The sequence below is a fragment of the Syngnathus floridae genome, chromosome 22 (assembly GCF_059516105.1).
Source record: "Syngnathus floridae isolate MCC-2025c chromosome 22, RoL_Sflo_1.0, whole genome shotgun sequence".
NCBI classification, from domain to species: Eukaryota; Metazoa; Chordata; class Actinopteri; order Syngnathiformes; family Syngnathidae; genus Syngnathus; species Syngnathus floridae.
The window spans coordinates 6,853,511-6,872,667 of NC_142434.1; the positions used below are offsets into that span (position 1 = coordinate 6,853,511).

Sequence of the window (19,157 nt, forward strand, 5' to 3'; positions counted from 1 at the left end):
TAACGGACCGACACCTCGGCTCTATTGAAGGAATGGGGTCGAAATACAAAAAGTCCTACCTAGCTACAAAAACAGATATGCTCAAACCTCATTGAATAAAGTACATAAGCAGAAAAGTATATTCACATATTAAATCAATAAAAGAAAAACTTTAAGCTTATAATTATACCTACACACCAAATCAATAAAGAAGACATAACTAGACATTTTTGATAAAGGGTAATGAGAAAGGTTTTTATAACTTTATGATCTGATATATATTTCTGAGCACTTTGAAATAACAAATGACTTTTGATATATTGCCTAAATAGCTTAATGACCCTTAAGGAACTGTGTAATGCATGCCTGATGTTTTTTCTCTAAATCATGGACACGGCCAGAGTCGTCTTGACCGTTCAGTACTTGATTATATCTTATGTTTTGACTAATGCTAGACGCCAGTTTTTGATTACTACTGAACGCTCTGCACAGAGGGAAATATTTTGCCTAACAAAGAAAAGATACGGTTGGAAGCATGATTAAACTAAGAATAAGCAAAGACATGAAGTATCAAAAGAACAGCAATAGATTAATGATGTCACAGCCAAAAGCTAACATAATTTCGTACAAAATGACAAAATTGAAAGAATGAGGTACGACAGTGTATGTCCAAGATTGGAGAAGAATGGTCACAGGAAGGTAACGTGGAGATAAAACCAGCAGGTGCCAGAGGGAGCCAGCCAAGGACTCGGCCAAAGATGATCGCCAAGGCCGGAAGACGGGATGGAAGACAACAGCCCCCACACACACCGAATCGCCCATAACCAGCACCCACTCCCATGTCAAACTTGCCCCACCGCAAAGACTCATCACCCATCAATCTCGGCCCACAATGCGCAACTTAATATAAGCTGATCAAAGAACCTTGAACATTGCCTTTTCTGAATGGAGACCTTCTGCTCTTGAAGGGCCCAGCGCTGTATTGTACTTCCCTGAAAACAGAGCTTTTTGAACAAGAATTGTGATTGAACTCAACCAACCTGTGTAAGTCTAATTTCTGCTTCAGTGTCTTAGCATTTTCCTAAATCTGAAGAAATCAAACGAGTACGCAGTGAGTAAATTGGGTAACAGGTGATTGCCAATGGCTTTTGCCGTGAGGCGCAGATAGCGCGCTCCCTAAATTGTGGACAAAATCCAACAAATGGTGACCATCCGACGTGATTTCTTCAGCAGGGAAAGTGCATGCTCCACAAAGGATTCTTCCTTCTCCGCTCTTGCTCAACAATATTGCAGTCCGATCGGCACAAAAGGTAAGGGGGAACCTTTTTTCTCTCTCCCAGTTCAGCAATATTGTGGAGTGAAAGCGGAATACAAAAATTAATAATTTCAGCTCTGTGTTCAGGAATGGTGGTTGTATAGAAGTGTGTGTTTGAGTGGAACTCGGTAAAAGTGATTTGTGAAAAAAAAAAATTAAAAATACAAAAACAGGTGAAGGCGTCGCTGATATAGGAGGACGGATGCCGAGCGACTCCAATAGTGTGACCTTAGAACATTATAGGGCTGTCTAAGGCGAGGGACATCTGGGATGTCCGAGTCGTGGTGAATTAAGAGAAAGGGGGTGAGGACTTTGTCTGATCAGCAAAGGGCGCTCACACCGCTGGAACTTGTGGGATGCCAGTGACTAGCATATGGGCACCTGAGTGGCCTCAATAGTAGACACTTACACTGTTGCCTAAGGTTGGGGTCGATTGGATCGGCCAGGCCACCAATACGAGTCAGGGATTCGTGGGAAAAAAAAAAAGGTGAAGGCATCGCTGATATAGCAGGACGGATGCCTGGCGACCTCAATAGTGCGACCTTAGAGACTTATAATGTTGTCTAGGGCAAAGGGTAACTGGGTTAACCAGGTCGCTACATAACTGTTGAAGTGTGTCTATGATGATATTGTGTGGAAAGCAGGCTTGGCTGTTAGATGGGACAGCGGCGCAGCTGAAGAAGTGAGTGATTAGTTGTGGTGCTGTTCGTGGGATGGAAGTGATGATTTGTGGTTCATGAAGAACAATAAGTTGATTTGTATAAAATTGTTGATTTTATTTTTCTTTTGCATGAGACTTGGAGTCAGAGAAATGGCTTGACAAGAATTTGATAAAGAATGTATATTTAATTAGCATGAAGGTTATATCCCATTGTGTGGTGGGGTTAAACTGTAACCATTTTTGTTTTCAAAAGGGTGCGGCTCTAAAGTTTGGGCCAAATGGTCAGGTGGGCACAAATGCATATTTTGGACAGAGGTGGGGGGTTACATTGTGCGACGTGGTGGTGGAGAGGCTCTCCACACTTCACACAAATACATAGATATGGACAGTGAAAATGCACTGACAAATTATACGACAGCGTGATCAGAAACTTTGTAAAGTGGACATTGATCAATAGAAATTAAATCATTTGAATCATAAATTTTTATATGTAACTTAGCATTTCGAAGACATAATTAATCTAATTGAAATAATGAAATTTTATAATTGGACCAGTGAAAATTTGGATTCGGGCAACAGAAGGCTGAATTGCTAAACTTAATTGTCCTTTATCAAAACGACAGAATTTAATTACACATCAACTGCGACTGATTTATAGGATGCATATTTGAGCTTGAAGAGGTGAGGGGCCATAAGAAAGTTGGAATTCTGGATAGTCAGCAAAATAGTAATACAGGGCACTACTTAATTAAAAAGAATACAGTAGGGCTTTAAATAACAAATACATTGACATGACCCTTGCGACAATTGATTTAAATGGCAATTTATGATAGGCACTTGGGGTTAGGATTAACAATCCATCCATTCATCCATTACTGGTGCGGCTTGTCCTTACGAGGGCCACGGATGATAAACAATAATAACTAGAAATATTCATTTCTGTAGAAATTGCATGTGAAGTCGAAGAGGCTGAATAAAAATTCGGGGAAAGCTGCAAGATTATGTTTAAATTTGGAACGTGTTGAATTGGCCAGAAAATTGATAAAAATATAGAAAGAATTTTGTAAAATTGAGCGCGAATTCTAAAGTTGAAAATTTGAAATTTTCCACAAGTGGGAAGTTTTGGAATAGGTAGGCATAAGATGAACAGTTAAAAAATTGAAATGGGTTGAGTCAGTGGGAAAAAAGAAGAAGAAAAAAGGAAAACTAGAAGAAATTAGAAGGGAAAAAATAAAATTTTGCAAAATTTTACCGCAATGTTAGAAGTGAGGATGTGAAATTTGAATTTGAATCTAGGAGGTTAAAAGTTTAATGGAATAAATCAGATGAATTATGTGGAAGTAGTTAAGATAAAAATAAAATAAAAGGAAGAAGAATGCAGAAGAAGTTGAATAATAATAAAGTCAAGGCAATTCAAATTTATTTATATAGCCCACAAGCAAGTCTCAAAGGGCTTCAAATGTACAAAATTGCCAATTTAAAATACAAGAACAATAAGTGTGAGGGCCACAATGATGATCATGACAGCAAAATATTTCTAATTGGTTTTGATAGGTACAAAGGGGGAACATGGAAGAAGGTTTTCAAAATTTGTGATATAGCGTGACTCCATTAGCAAGAGTAAGTATTTCTTTTTAATTCTAAGAATTGGCATCAACAAAAATGAGAATGATAATCCAAGGTGATAGTGTAAATGGCAGGAGGAGGCTGTGTATATTTTTTAAACATTATTTTCAGTATCATTATTTCTTAGGAGGGTCAGTAATGCTTGTGAGAAGATGAATGAAGGAACAAGGTAACAGTAAAAGGGAGTGCTCTAAAAATGTTTGGTTCTTTGCCAGAGGTAGTTATTTGGAGGGATGAATTTAAACTGAAAGCAAAATGGAACTGTTTAGTGGAAGAAATATGGGAAGGTGGAAATATTGAAGTTACAGCTCAACACAAAGTGTGAAATAGTACAAGTGTGAGATGTGAGCAAACTAAATGGGGAGTTAAATCATGTTCCAGTATTATGCATATTGGCAAACGATGTGAGGACAGGAGACCAGACAATTAGATATTAATTTTGGATTTAAAATAAAAAAGGGAAATTTTAATTGAGGAGAAAATTTTGCATAGGGAGGGTTCTTTTTACAATTTAATATTGTATGTTTTATGTGTGTGTTGTGGGATGACAGTTTGTCTGTAATGCTGTATGAATGTCAAGTCTGTACTTGGGATGTGGTGTTTGTGTATTGTGAATGGTTAACATGATTCAAGGTTGGGGTGACGTGATCACAGCAGAGGATAACATTCCTCTCACCTGAAAAATATAAAGATACTACAGATTTGAAAAAGCAAGATTGATCAGGGCTAATTTTGGACTAAATATGGGTTTAGGATTACTCTGGGGGACCATTGAAAACAAAAGACTTCAATGGAGAAGGCCCATTTCAAGATTATGACCAGAAGTGACTATACCAGCATTGACAATCAAGACTCTGAGCCAAGACAGTGTATGACAACAACTCTGAACACTCGTCAGTGTGACGAAATGTATGTGACGGAATTTGTGATGACTTGCTTTGTTTTGATGTTTTACCTAATTGTATTGCAGCCTCTAACAGCAACCCAGGGAGCAGATTGTGCTTTATTTGTTAAACTTGCGTTTACTTTGCAGGTTGTCAACTGCAGTCTTGGAGAATTTTGTGTCATGTCTGTGAACATGCATTAACAACTAACCCCTTACTTTTCATAATGAGTTTGTAAATGTGATCGTTTTCATGACAGGCTCCAATTTTCAATTTCATACGTTTGACATGCGCCCGTGTGTGGATTATTTTTATCATTATGAATTTTATTTTTTGGTATTATGGATGTTTATTGTACGCAGAGCTGCATGCACAGCTACAGGTGGGTGGTGGCTTTTGTTCATACAGCCATGTGAGATGCTGCCAGTCGAGTTTCAGGGACTGAGAATTGGTGATTCCAGGCATCTGGAGGTACACCGAAGTCCAGCTGGCGATGGGTATGTAACCATGGACATTGTTATTTTTACTCTTTAACCATTGTGACATATTTTTTTAGAATGTGTCAAAAGGGGGAGGAAAAAAAAAGGGGGGGAATTGTGAGATTTTAAGGGGGGAATTGTGAGATTTTAAGTGTTTTCAGAATTGATGGTTTTTAAGTCTTCAACATGCTGGACGGAGGAGAAGAAGCAGCTCGGCAGAAATGAAGTGAATGGGAGACAACATCATGAGATGGAGCCAAAGCCTGGTAACAAGTGTGAAGAGTTTCAAAATAGCTTATAATAAACTGTAGACCTTCACAAGATAGGATCAAATAGGTGGGAGAGTATTAAATGTAAAAAATTAGAACAATAACATACAGACTCCAAACAAATTGGGAACAGGTGGATTATGAACGTTAAAGTTTGAATAACACATTATTCACGTGATTCATTTGCAGGATAAACAATGGAAGGGATTGATAAACTGAACAAATTTAAGATGATTGCGGTAGTATTATGTCGAAAACAAATAGATTCAACAATTTTTTTCACTATAAAATGGTGCTGTTTGGGTTTGAAGTACATAGTCGCTTCAAAGGAGGAAAAGCATGATTTAAGATACGTGCTTGATCAATGAGAAGGCTATCCCTTGTACCAGGGGGGTCAAACTCATTTGTTCACGGGCCGCAGTGTAGTCATAGCTTCTTTTCGGAGGACCTGTATGACTGTCATACCCAAATAAACGTGTGAGCACCTCATATTATATAGAGTAAAAGCTACAAAACAAACTGACAAGTAACTCGCTTTCAAATCAGACAAATAAAAACTGGTCTAATATTTAAAAATAAAATATTATTAAAAGTGAAGACAATTTACAATTCGAGTAATGACACATGAATAAAAAGCACAATTTGTCTTCGCGGGCCACATAAAATCATGTGGCGGGCTGCATCTGGCCCCCGGGCCTTGAGTTTGACACCTGTGCCTTATACAAAGGTAAAGTAGGATTAGAATTTGGTAAAACAGATATGGACATCCACATATTCCATTAGAATTTAAATTGCTTGCAATACAATTACAAATTAGTTAACACCTGTGTGATTGATTGATTGATTGATTGATTGATTGATTGATTGATTGATTGATTGATTGATTGATTGATTGATTGATTGATTGATTGATTGATTGATTGATTGATTCATTGATTCATTGATTCATTGAGTGACTGACTGAAGGGCTGAGTGACCGAATGGGCAATCGTTCGATGTCTGTCTGTCTATATGTATGTACCATATATGTATGTATGTATTTCGTTATTTGTTTATGTATTTTTCTTTCACATTTTCTTTCTCATCTTCAACTTCTTTCGGCTGCTCCTGTTAGGGGCCGCGACTGCAGAGTAATCGTTTCCATATCTTTCTGTGCGGTCACACCAACCATCTGCATGTCCTGCAACATCTTCATCTCTGCCACACTCTCCATTATTTTGGCCAGTAGAGATCTCCAAGCCTCGCTTCTAACATTCTTTCCGATAACTTCATGCTTTGCTTAATCATCATAACAACACCTCTGTAGCTACTACAGTTCTGCGCATCGCCGTGGTCTGAAATAAAAAATAGAAGTCAACACCTTTCTGAGAATCTTCTCGCTTTTTAAGAATCTCCCCTGCCATCTCTCCTGGATAGTTCCATGCTGTCACGGGAATGTCGTCTAGGCCAATTGCCTTTCCACTCTCCATCTTTTACAAATGTCTGGGTATGAATTTTATCTATATTTATATTTCTCACTCATTGGCGGCCCCACAGAGGGACTTGAAGCGGCTCCACAGAGGGACGTGGTGTGCCAACAGAGGGACCCTGGTGGCATCAACGATTTTGGTGACTTCAGTTAAACTGAGGTCAACAGAGGGAGTGAAGGAATGGGGTCGAAATACAAAAGGTCCTACCTAGCTACAAAAACAGATATGCTCAAACCTCATTGAATAAAGTACATAAGCAGAAAAGTATATTCACATATTAAATCAATAAAAGAAACACTTTAAGCTTATAATTATACCTACACACCAAATCAATAAAGAAGACATAACTAGACATTTTTGATAAATGGTAATGAGAAAGTTTTTTATAACTTTATGATCTGATATATATTTCTGAGCACTTTGAAATAACAAATGACTTTTGATATATTGCCTAAATAGCTTAATGACCCTTAAGGAACTGTGTAATGCATGCCTGATGTTTTTTCTCTAAATCATGGACACGGCCAGAGTCGTCTTGACCGTTCAGTACTTGATTATATCTTATGTTTTGACTAATGCTAGACGCCAGTTTTTGATTACTACTGAACACTCTGCACAGAGGGAAATATTTTGCCTAACAAAGAAAAGATACGGTTGGAAGCATGATTAAACTAAGAATAAGCAAAGACATGAAGTATCAAAAGAACAGCAATAGATTAATGATGTCACAGCCAAAAGCTAACATAATTTCGTACAAAATGACAAAATTGAAAGAATGAGGTACGACAGTGTATGTCCAAGATTGGAGAAGAATGGTCACAGGAAGGTCACGTGGAGATAAAACCAGCAGGTGCCAGAGGGAGCCAGCCAAGGACTCGGCCAAAGATGATCGCCAAGGCCGAAAGACGGAATCGCCCATAACCAGCACCCACTCCCATGGCGAACTTACCCCACCCCAAAGACTCATCACCCATCAATCTTGGCCCACAATGCGCAACTTAATATAAGTTGATCAAAGAACCTTGAACATTGCCTTTTCTGAATGGAGACCTTCTGCTCTTGAAGGGCCCAGCGCCGTATTGCACTTTCCTGAAAACAGAGCTTTTTGAACAAGAATTGTGATTGAACTCAACCAACCTGTGTAAGTCTAATTTCTGCTTCAGTGTCTTAGCATTTTCCTAAATCTGAAGAAATCAAACGAGCACGCAGTGAGTAAATTGGATAAGAGGTGATTGGCAATGGCTTTTGCCGTGAGGCGCAGATAACGCGCTCCCTAAATTGTGGACAAAATCCAACACTATCCTAAGCATTACCACGACAAATTTTACGCCAGACCATGATGCCCTAGCAAAAAAGGGAGACCAACAATACTATTGATTTCTTTATTACTTTATTTAGATGTATTCTTTCACTGATTCTTCAAGATGATGTATTTGGTCAGAATGTTTGCCGTTCGATGTGATTTCGCCTCATTAGATAAACATATTTCATAAATCTGACCTGCAAGAGCTAAAGTGATGGAAACTATTATTCATAATAACAGTGTCGTATTTAATGAGAATCAGTGATAGTAGTTTTTTGGTGAATTTTTTTTTTAATGCTGTTAATAAATGCATTTGTTTTCAAAAAGCTTTTTTTGAATATCCACGCTTTACTGCCTGCTAAAAGTACAAACCTTTTATGCAATGACCTTTACATGTTATTTCTATTACTTCACATAAACACTACATCCATCTGCTCCTGGTTCGGCCCCCCGGTCAAATTTTAGAACCAAATTCGGCCCGCCACTCAAAACGTTTGCCCACCCCTGGGTTAGTGGTTTGAGCCCATCCAGGGATGCCTCCATTTTGTGTTGGGAAGACTTAAAGGCCTAGAGACATCCCTTTTTTTTTTTTCAATTAGAACGGAATTTGATAGAATGTATAAAGTGAACACATTTGCCGCATTGGAAATTAAAAATGGACACCAATTACTAAGAATAAAGCTAAAATGAAATGCCAGTTTATCGATCGGGTCCCGCACGAAGCCACACCGGCGGCGCCATTACTGTGACGTCACAAGTTGTACATCTGGACGTCAACAAACCCAAACAACATGGCAGATGATAGCGACAGCTCCGTTTCTAGCGGCAATATGAGCATCATTTTATCCGATTCAGAAACCTCTTTTGACGCAGAATATGATGAATGTAGCAGTTCACTTGGGCTGAGCTGAGCACATTTTCTGAATTGTGCCCCTCCCGTCACTCTGGTTAGGTTGGCATAGTAAAAAGTGCTCTTGGGGTCTTTAGAGTGCCGAGTTGATCTCGGCACATGAAGACATGACCACCTGCAACGTTTGGTTTAGGTTTTATAAGAATTTTTAATTTTATTGCTTAAATCGCATTTTCTCGACGAGCTGAGCACGTTTTCTGAATTGTGCCTCTCCCGTCACTGTGGTTAGGTTGGTATAGTAAAAAGTTCTCAGGGGGCTTTAGAGTGCCGAGTTGACCACTGCGCATGGAGAAATGAACATCTGCAGCGTTTGGTTTAGGTTTTAGGCGCATTTTTAATTTTATTGCTTAAATCGCATTTTTTCGACGAGCTGAGCACGTTTTCTGAATTGTGCCCCTCCCGTCACGCTTCGACATACTTTTCAAAGTTAAAGTCTCCTTTATTGTCAATTCCTCCGCATGTCAAGACACACAAAGAGATCGAAATTACGTTTCTCACTATCCCAGGGTGACAAGACAGAGTTCACAACGCACATACAAGTAAACAACACAGGAAAATTAAAACAAGAAGATGAACAATAAGAGTGATAGCACGCTAGCCGCTCCCGATGCACAGCAGAGTCCGGAAAGATGACAGTCAACCAGGCCACTGTGAACATGAGCACACAGCAGGCACGCACTGTCCGGTTCGTGGATCCTATCAGGCGAACGCAACCCATCTTGTCGTCCCGCGCACGAACGTACGCCAGGAGAATGGAAGGCACGGCTAGGCGAGCTGGGTTGGCTGCAAACCTGGCCCGACGTCTCCGCGCTGGCCCCTCTTCTCTCTTTGTTTACATTCACTGAAGCTAAACGCGTACAACTTGAGACGTCATGAGACGTCACTTCCGGCTGGCGGCTCGGTGCAGTCAAACTCGTCTGCGCGGCAAATTTAAATTATATTTTTTCAGAGCAACAGCTTCCTTTTCGTTGTTTCGATCGTCAATTTATATTTATAAGCCCATAAGCTAACTAAAACCGATTTATACATATACCGGTGTCTCTAGGCCTTTAATCTTTGAATCTGGGTCACAGAGTCAACTATCCATGTGGATGGAAACTATACAAATAGTGTGGTTGCTGAAGCGCATGCAATAAACCTTCCAAATTATACCCTTATGTGATACGTTGATTTTAATTTCATAATTTGAGCATAAATTGGCCTTCTTAACCAATTTTAGAGTAATGCCCAAAATTCAGATTCATCGCTCTGAGGCCCACTTGGTTTGCATGTTTGGCTGTTAATCGAAAGGTTGGTGGTTGTTCCCCATCATTTAACATCTCTCTGTTTTGAAATCAGAACTTTGGCTTTGAATCTAATGAGCAGGTAACCGTGCATTGTTCTTTACAAGCTTCTGTGACTCAGGACATTTATGAGTTGACTATCATGCGGTTTGCCATTGAATATTGCCAGATCACTATCCTTTAAAAGCTGAAGCAAACTCACAGCAGAAAGTCTCTGTGGCGGGATCGGTTAGCGCATTCGGCTGTTAACCGAAAGGTTGGTGGTTCGAGTCCACCCAGTGACGGTTATCCTCTTTGAAAGCCATACTTTGTATTTGGTTCAGAACTGACTCTACATTAAACCTATACAAATTAATATAGTTGTTGAAGAGAAGGTAATTCATTTACCAACTTGTACTGTTATGCACAGCACTCAGATCAATTGCATAAATTTAGCATGAATTGGCATGCTTAATAAATCTCAGAGTGACATCCTAAACTCAGCTCCAATACTCTCAGGCCGAACTTGGTAGCATTTTGGCCCCTAATCAAAAGTTGGTGGTGAGAGCCCACCTAGCTGTGTCTCTGTGTTTTGTCGCTAGAACTTGGTCGTTGGATCTACTGGGAAACACTCCATGAGTTGAGTCTAGTTTTTGGAGCCCACCCAGTTATATCTCTCTGTTTTTTCGCTTCGGACTTGGTCGTTGGATCTAGTGGGACATGCTCCATAACTTGTTCATTACAAGCCGCAGTTTGACATCCATCCATCCATCCATCCATCCATCCATCCATCTCTATACCGCTTTTCCCTACGGGGGTTGCGGATGTGCTGGAGCCTATCCCAACAGTCATCAGGCAGTAACTGCTCATTAACATTGAGTGCTGTTTAATCTTCAAGAGTTTAAGCAGATTCCTGTAGCATGTCTCTGTGGCGCAATTGGTTAGCGCATTCGGCTGTTAACCGAAAGGTTGGTGGTTTGAGCCCACCCAGGGAAGTTCGTCCTCTCTGAATGCAATACTTTGCATTTGGTTCACAATTCTGATCCGTCTGCAAATTGAATCTGTACAAATCGATATGGTTGAAGAGAAGGCAATTCATTTACCAACTGGTAATCTTATGCACAGCACTCAGAATTTAGTATGAATTGGCATGCTTAATGGATCTCACAGTGACACTCTAAACTCAGCTCCGTTACTCTCAGGCCCACTTGGTTAACATTTTGGCTCCTAATCAAAAGGTTGGTGGTGGGAGCCCACCCAGTTATGTCTCTGTATTTTTCCGCTAGGACTTGGTCGTTGGATCGAGTGGAAAACGTTCCATGAATTGAAATGAGTTTTTGGAACCCACCCAATTATGTCTCTGTATTTTGTCGCAAGGACTTGGTCGTTGGATCTTAGTGGTACATGCTCCATAACTTGTTCTTTACAAGCCTCAATTAGTCAGCCAATTGTATACAATTAGTTGTTAGTAATGTCTAAACCTAACCCTAATCCTGTTCGTTGGCATTGACGGATCACTAATCTTTAAGAGTTAAATCAGGCTCCTGCAGGATGTCTCTGTGGCGCAGTTGGTTAGTGTATTTGGCTGTTAACTGAAAGGTTGGTGGTTAGGGACCACCCAGAGGCATTGAAGTTGTCTATGGCACTGATTTTTGTTTTGATCAAAGTCACAGTTTTCATTGTGAATGAAACTATATAAATAGGTGTGGTTGATGATGAGCATCTTTTACTTCCCAAATGCAAGGCATTGATCTCAAGCTAATTGGTTTAACATCAAGTGGCCTTCTATACAAATCTTATAGTGACAGCCTCAATCAGGGGTGGGCAAACATTTTGAATTGCGGGCCGAATTGGGTTCTACATTTTGACCGGGTGGCCGAACCAGGAGCAGATGGATGAAGTGTTTGTGTGAAGTAATATAAATGACATGTAAAGGTCATTCCATAAAAGGTTTTTACTTTTAGTAGGTACTAAAGCATGGATATTAAAATAACTTTTTGAAAACAAATGCATTTATTAACAGCATTAAAAAAATATTTCACTAAAAAACTACTATCAATGATTCTTATTAAATACGACACTTTGATGAATAACATTTTTCATCACTTCAGCGCCTGCAGGTCAGATTTATGAAATATGTTATGTATATCTAAGGAGGCGAAATCACATCCAACGGCAAACATTCTGACCAAATACATAATCTTGAAGAATCAGTGAAAGAATACATCTAAATAAAGTAATAAAGAAATCAATAGTATTGTTGGTTTCGCTTTTTTGCTAGTGCATCATAGTCTGGAGTAAAAATTTTTGTGATAATTCTTAGGATAGAGCCGAGGTGTTGGTCCGTTAACCTAGATCTGTGACGGGTTTTGTTGACGTTCATGTGGCTGAACGTCTGCTCACACAAGTAGGTCGAGCCAAATTGTCCACTCTTTTTTTTTTTTTTAAACACTCGGCACTTTGTGTCCACCTTTCTTTTCCTCGGGCCACTCATTTTAATGGAAGGATTCCAGGGGAAGGTTTGTGGGTGGCATTAGCGTAAAACTGTATCTGGAATTATGAGAATGCTGACGTCACAGCCCACGCTCGAAATTCGGCAATGATGGAAATTGAGCGCGGAGTGCGCCGGGTCCGTACTACTTAGTACGTACACGCACTTGTTCGTACGCACCGAGCTTTCTGACACGGCTTCCGGGAGTAAATGCGCGAGCGGGCGCTTCCCCATTGGGGAAACAGTGATTGCAGGGAAAATGACCAAAAAAAAAAGTTTAATAATACATTGTATTGAGGTTTGGCGAGCTGGATTAAACGGGCCCGTGGGCTGGATGTGGCCTGCGGGCCGTAGTTTGCCCATAGCTGCACAAACCTCAATTTACAGCCAATTCACTAACCGATTGTACCACAGAGACTAAGCAGTGTCGTTCAGCTTTGCAAGACTAGTGACAAATGAGTGCTTTGCTAAATGAGATTCAACTCTTTGCATATAAATGACTAAATTATGGAGGCCTGTGAAGCATTCATCATCGAAGCTTTGTTCATTAGATCCAAAAATAAAGTCCTGTGGTAAAAAAAAAAAAAAAAGACATTACTGGGTGGACTGCAGTCACAATCATTTGATGAACAACCAAACGCGCTGACTCCCGCTCTCCAGCAAGTATAGCTATTTATTTTGTTCCAATTTACTGGCAGAGTTGGTTCTTGGACTCCCTGATCCAAAGATCTATCATTGTCATCAATAATCATAAGCTTCCCTGGGCGGGATTGAACCACCAACCTTTCAGTTAACAGCCGAATGCCCTAACCATTTGCACCACAGAGACATACTGTCAGGTGTTTTAATCTGATTTAAAGGCTTGTGATTTAATATTTTTTAATAGGAACAAAAGCAACATGAGTCAACTCATGGCAGAAATTGTCTGTAAATGAATTGCCTAAGAGAGATGAATTGAGAACCAGTGGGTAATTTAATTGCGTTCTCTTCAGCAACCACAACGATTTGTGTAGCTTCCATCTACAGTCAGATCTGAGTTGTGACTCAAAAACAAATTTTTGCATCAGAGGACAGCCGTCCCTGGGTGGGCTCGAACTACCAACCTTTCAGTTAACAGCCGAATGCGCTAACCGGTTGCACCACAGAGACTTGCTGGTCGGTGTTTGTTTCGGCTTTTATCTGGCACTATCCAATTGCATACCATGCCATTCAACAATAGTTTCTATCCACAGGGATAGTTGACTCTGTGACCAAGATTCAAAGATAGTAAGTCTTCCCAACACAAAAGACAGGCATTCCTGGATGTGCTCAAACCACCAACCTTTCAGTTTACAGCCAAATGCGCTAACGGATTGCGCCACAGAGACTGAGAAGTATTATTCAGTTTTTCAAGACAAGTTACACTGTTCAAACGAGTGCTTTGCAAAATGAGAGTCAACTTTTTGCATGTAATTGACTAAATTATAGAGGTCTGAGAAGTCTTCTTCCTGGGGGCCTCTTTCATTAGATTCAAAGATAAAGTCCTGTGGTCAAAACACAGAGACATCACTGGCTGGACTGCAGTCACAACCATTTGATGACCATCCAAACGTGCTGTCCCCTGCTCTCCAGCAAGTAAAGCTGTTTTGTTCCAATTCATAGGCAGAGCTGACTCATGATCCAAAGATCAATCACTGCCATCAGTAAACATAGGCGTTCCTGTGTGGGGTTGACCCCCCCAACTTTTGACTTAACAGTCAAATGTACTATCTGGTTGGACCACAGAGTTACCCTGCTGAGAGTTTGATTAACTTTTTAAAGACTTATAATCTGACAATGGCCAATTGGAGTGACTGTGCCAGGGATCAAACAGAAAAAAATGCGAGATTAAACATTGCATATATTTGCCAGATTCAACGAGGCTTGTAAAATAATGTTATATATTAGATTCACAGCCCAAGTCGAGATGTCAAAACAGACATAAATAATTAACATTTCGGTTAACAGCCAAACGCACTAACCAGTTGCTCAAGTGCACATCAACTTTGGGGGTAACTAAAAAAAAAACTCTCAATCAACCACTTCATATAACTTTTTTATAGCCTCTGTTCATAGTAAAGATGCAATGATTAATTGACAACTAATCGGACTGAACCAATAATTGAATCATAATTCATATTTTTTCTGCACTGCTAATTTAAAATAATGTCCTGTTTTCGAAAAAAGGGAATGGAATTATTATTTTTTTATATGTATGATTTATGGATTTAGAAGTTACAGTATTGCACGACATGTACGACAATACACATATTTACATGAATAAAGGGGATGGAGGGACAAGAGTGAGGGTGGAGGAATTTTAAACACTGACGGTCAACATTGTAGCTCAGTAGTGAGATTGGTCAGAAGTTAATGCATCTCCATCCACTATGCATGACAGTTTACAAATTAAAAGTCTTGAACATGAAATTAGACAACTGCATTGCATACCAGAGCTGTTTGCGTATAGCTTGCCCCTTCAGGGATTCCACGTTGAAGTTGTTGGTTTTTGCTGGCATAATAAAGAAAACGACCACTGTGACATCATTTCTGTGGAGCTGTGAAGGGGGTTTGACCAAAAAGAAACGATTTACACAGTGGGCAGACTGGTCTAAACAGAGGAATTGCTCTCAGATTGAAGACTCACTCGAAGCAGGTAGTTGAGCCTGGATAGTGACTCGAGGAACATGTCTGCTCCCTTGTTGGAGAACTCATAGCGGCCAGCAATGAAAAAGAATAGTGTTTTATCTAGGTTGAAGTCCAGATGTCTGTTAAAATAAATGATTTTGTTTAGTATACCAATTATAATATGACAATTTATACAATGTATTTGTTGTTACCTCCCTGAAGCAATAAGAATAAAAAATGTTGCAATGTATCTTTTATTGAGGAAAAAAAGCACATTCTCATTCGCTTTAAAAAAAACTAACTAGTATTAAATATTGAAATACAACTGATCACCTTCTCTCAGCTCAGCGGTACAGCAATAATACTGGTTGTTTACAAAAGGATAAAAAATACATGATGGTGAATATATATATATATATATATATATATATATATATAGTCGTTTTATATATTGATGTTGACTCCATTTCTTAAAGGGTTCGAGCACTTTAACATCACTACTAATTGCCATTAGCATTGAGTTGGCCAAATGAATGTTTGCTTTAAATATTAAAGGTGTGATCCACTTTGTATTAGGTTTAATTTGACAGTAAACTACTTTGATTTAATTGTTCTAAGCCTCTTTTAGTGTGGCGCGTAGTACAAAGTTTGTTGAGTTTAGTACAATACAGTACTCTTATTTCAAGTCTGCGCTTGCAGGTCAAAGCAAAACATGGTCGAATGACCACTCGTGTCTTAAAAAAACCCGTCGCCAGTCATATCTACTTTGAAATCTTTGCAATTGCTTGAAAATTAACAATAAATATTGTACCTCCAGTATAGTAGCTAGCCTTGTTGACTCAATAATGAATATAAAGACCCTTGGGAAGTTATTTTTTTGTTTTCCTGTTATTGGTGACTTGACTTAACTGTATTGTTCAAGCTGCGTGGGCACAGACAAGCGCAATAGCTTTGTCACTATGCTAGCTGCGGTGACGCAGAATGTTCCATACATGATTTGTGATTGTCATCAAATTGTACTGTTACATCAAAATCAAAACACAACAAAAGTAATGAAAAGACCAAAGACAATTAGTCTTAGTAGTGTTTTTGATATTCAATCAGCAAGAGTCACCTACCCATAGAAGTGTCCTCTCACAAACTCCTGAATGCGAGCCTTGTTGATGGAGTGTAGGTTCTGAAATTCATGCATGGCTGAGAACTTTTTGACATTTAGTCCATTAGGAGTCACCACATCTGGTCCAGAAACACATAATCATCTATGAAATTCACATACATTATGGTAAAGTTAAACTAATGTCTACCTGGATTCCGATGTAAGATATGATTGGCCTCCACAGCAGTGATCTGCGAGACTGTTGTAAAGACATGAGAACAATGGACAGCAGCTCTCTCCAAGCAGTAGCGATGATAGATCTGACGTTCACCAGCCTCCTTGTCGATGTTGAACTACATACACACACATTAAAAAAAAAAGTGAAAGTTAAAATGAGTTGATGCTGAACTGCAGCGTTGACTGGAGGAGTAAAGACTTTTGATGCTATTTCAACCTAATACTAGCGCCATAACCACACTCCATTGGTCCGAAAATTAATATCAATCTATCTATGCCAGTGATGTCAAAGTCAAAGTCAAAGTCAGCTTTATTGTCAATTTCTTCACATGCCAAAGACACACAAAGAAACCAAAATTTCGTTCCCCGCTATCCCACGGTGACAAGACATGGCCCACAATAGACAATCAAGTAAACAACAGCGTGCTGAATAAATAATGAATAAATAACACAACAAATAAATAAGAGGAGCAAAAAGGAGCAAGTGAGCGTACAGCAGACATTCCAGAAAATGTCGCAAAACTGCAGCACGCTACGCAGAAGGGGGTAGCGAGTTCAGGGTCCTAACAGCCTGGAGAATGAAGCTGTTGGCGAGTCTGGTGGTGCGGGAGCGCAGGCTCCTGTACCTCTTCCCAGAGGGCAGAAGGTCAAACAACGAGTGAGCTGGGTGACTCACATCACTCACAATCGCGGTTGCCTTGCGGGTGAGATGAGAGGTGTAAATGTCCTTCAGGGAGGGGAGCGAAGCACCAATCATCTTACCAGCCGTATTCACTATGCGCTGCAGGGCCTTCAAGTTCTGGTCAGTGCAGCTACCACCCCAGACAGCGATGCAACTGGAGAGGACGCTCTCAATAGTGCCACGGTAGAATGTAGACAGGACTGCCTGAGGAGCACAAGCACGCCTGAGTTTCCGCAGGAAGTACAGGCGGCGCTGAGCTTTCTTTGCCAGTGACGCGGTGTTTGCCGACCAGGAGAGGTCCTCACTGATGTGCACCCCTAGGAACTTGGTGCTGCTCACCCTCTCCACCACAGCACCGTCGATGATCAGCGGCTTGTGTTTTGCTTGACCCTTCCGGAAGTCAACAACGATTTCCTTGGTCTTGTTGACGTTCAGCAGGAGGTTGTTGTCCCTGCACCACGTGGTCAGAAGGTCAACCTCCGACCTCTTCCGAGTCTCGTCGCCCCCCGTGATGAGACCCACCAGAGTCGTGTCGTCAGCAAACTTCACTATGCGGTTGTCGCTGTAGGTCGCAGTGCAGTCATGCGTCAGCAGGGTGAAGAGCAGTGGACTGAGCACACAGCCCTGGGGGGCCCCCGTGCTCAGCGTGATGCTGGCGGAGATTTTGTCGCCAACACGCACCACCTGAGGCCTCTGACAGAGGAAGTCAAGTAGCCAGTTGCAGAGGGAGGTACTGAGGCCCAGCTCGTCGAGTTTGCAGATGAGTCGCTGCGGCACAATGGTGTTGAAGGCAGAGCTGAAGTCCACAAACAGCAACCTCACATATGAGTCCTTTCTCTCCAGGTGGGTGAGCGCCGAGTGGAGGGCAGAGCAGATGGCATCCTCAGAGGACCGTTTAGCACGGTACGCAAACTGGAACGGGTCAATGGTGGGGGGGAGAACGGATTTGATGTGCTCCATGACAAGCCGCTCAAAGCACTTCATGATGATGGGCGTCAGGGCCACGGGGCGGTAGTCCCGGTATGTATTGTGACAATCGTGACAATCTGCCTTAAGCATCATTTGTCACAAAATACCTAAAGACTTTTTGAAGCAGACTGTATTAACAATAAAGTGGAAAATGGATAATATACGGCAAATGATTCCATCCATAAAACTGATGAAGAAAATGTGCATTCACTTTTCAGGTCGAAGAGTATAAGTTTGTTGTCAATTATCCACTCAGCCGGTGTGGCCTTTAGCTCCATGTTGACCTTTCCAATGGGCCAATTACAAAACCCCACTCCAACTCATTTACACACATTTCAAAATATTTAACAATACTCTGCTTGCAAAGGTCCACAGTCTGTGGTCAGTTTACATGAAATAACACTACAAGGAACATTGAACTATAATAATAACAACAATAATGTGAATGACAATGGAAAAGTTCATTATGCAATTTTTTGGGAGATGTCGTAACGGTGACTTAAACTATACCTTATCTAAGTTGTTGTAGAAGTCAACATTCCCGGCGCAGAGGTATCGTCCCAGCAGAGTTGCGTGAGTTGTGAAGACGGTCGCCATGGGGATCTTTCGAGAACGACAGAGAATGAGACCTGGACCTGCCTGCCACTCATGGAAATGCGCGATGACATTGGGTTTGTCTCCAAGCTGATCTGTTAACTGGGAACAAAAGTGCAAAATCATTTTTCTACTTTTTTCTAGCTTTTTGCTTATTTTGCAATATATATATATATTTTTTTCATTTTCTCATGTAAGTTCAATCAGACTTGAGTGTTGAGAAAATGAAAATGAACTCAACTTTCCAAAAATAGAATTCGCCTCAGTTAATTGATACATACAGTA

At 40.4% G+C, this 19,157-nt stretch overlaps 1 protein-coding gene and 3 non-coding genes across 8 annotated transcripts in view; 2 read left to right on the top strand and 2 right to left on the bottom strand.

Moving 5' to 3' along the window:
* Positions 1-19,157, bottom strand: part of gys2 (glycogen synthase 2) — a 46,710-nt gene that overhangs the window by 22,300 nt on the left and 5,253 nt on the right. For all 5 annotated transcript variants that reach the window (XR_015855284.1, XM_088366287.1, XM_088366286.1 and 2 more), the window contains exons 4-8: positions 18,789-18,974; positions 16,599-16,743; positions 16,413-16,530; positions 15,314-15,434; positions 15,118-15,224 (exon numbers count right to left, since the gene is read on the bottom strand). Coding sequence is in view for 4 of the 5 variants with exons in the window: in XM_088366287.1 (XP_088222413.1) it covers positions 15,118-15,224; positions 15,314-15,434; positions 16,413-16,530; positions 16,599-16,743; positions 18,789-18,974 (677 nt within the window). In the remaining variant the exon portion in view is untranslated. The remainder of the gene's footprint in view (positions 1-15,117; positions 15,225-15,313; positions 15,435-16,412; positions 16,531-16,598; positions 16,744-18,788; positions 18,975-19,157) is intronic.
* trnan-guu (transfer RNA asparagine (anticodon GUU)) lies at positions 10,389-10,462 on the top strand. Its single transcript has one exon. It is a non-coding gene; the product is annotated as a tRNA-Asn (tRNA).
* trnan-guu (transfer RNA asparagine (anticodon GUU)) lies at positions 11,080-11,153 on the top strand. The gene has a single exon. It is a non-coding gene; the product is annotated as a tRNA-Asn (tRNA).
* trnan-guu (transfer RNA asparagine (anticodon GUU)) lies at positions 13,724-13,797 on the bottom strand. Its single transcript has one exon. It is a non-coding gene; the product is annotated as a tRNA-Asn (tRNA).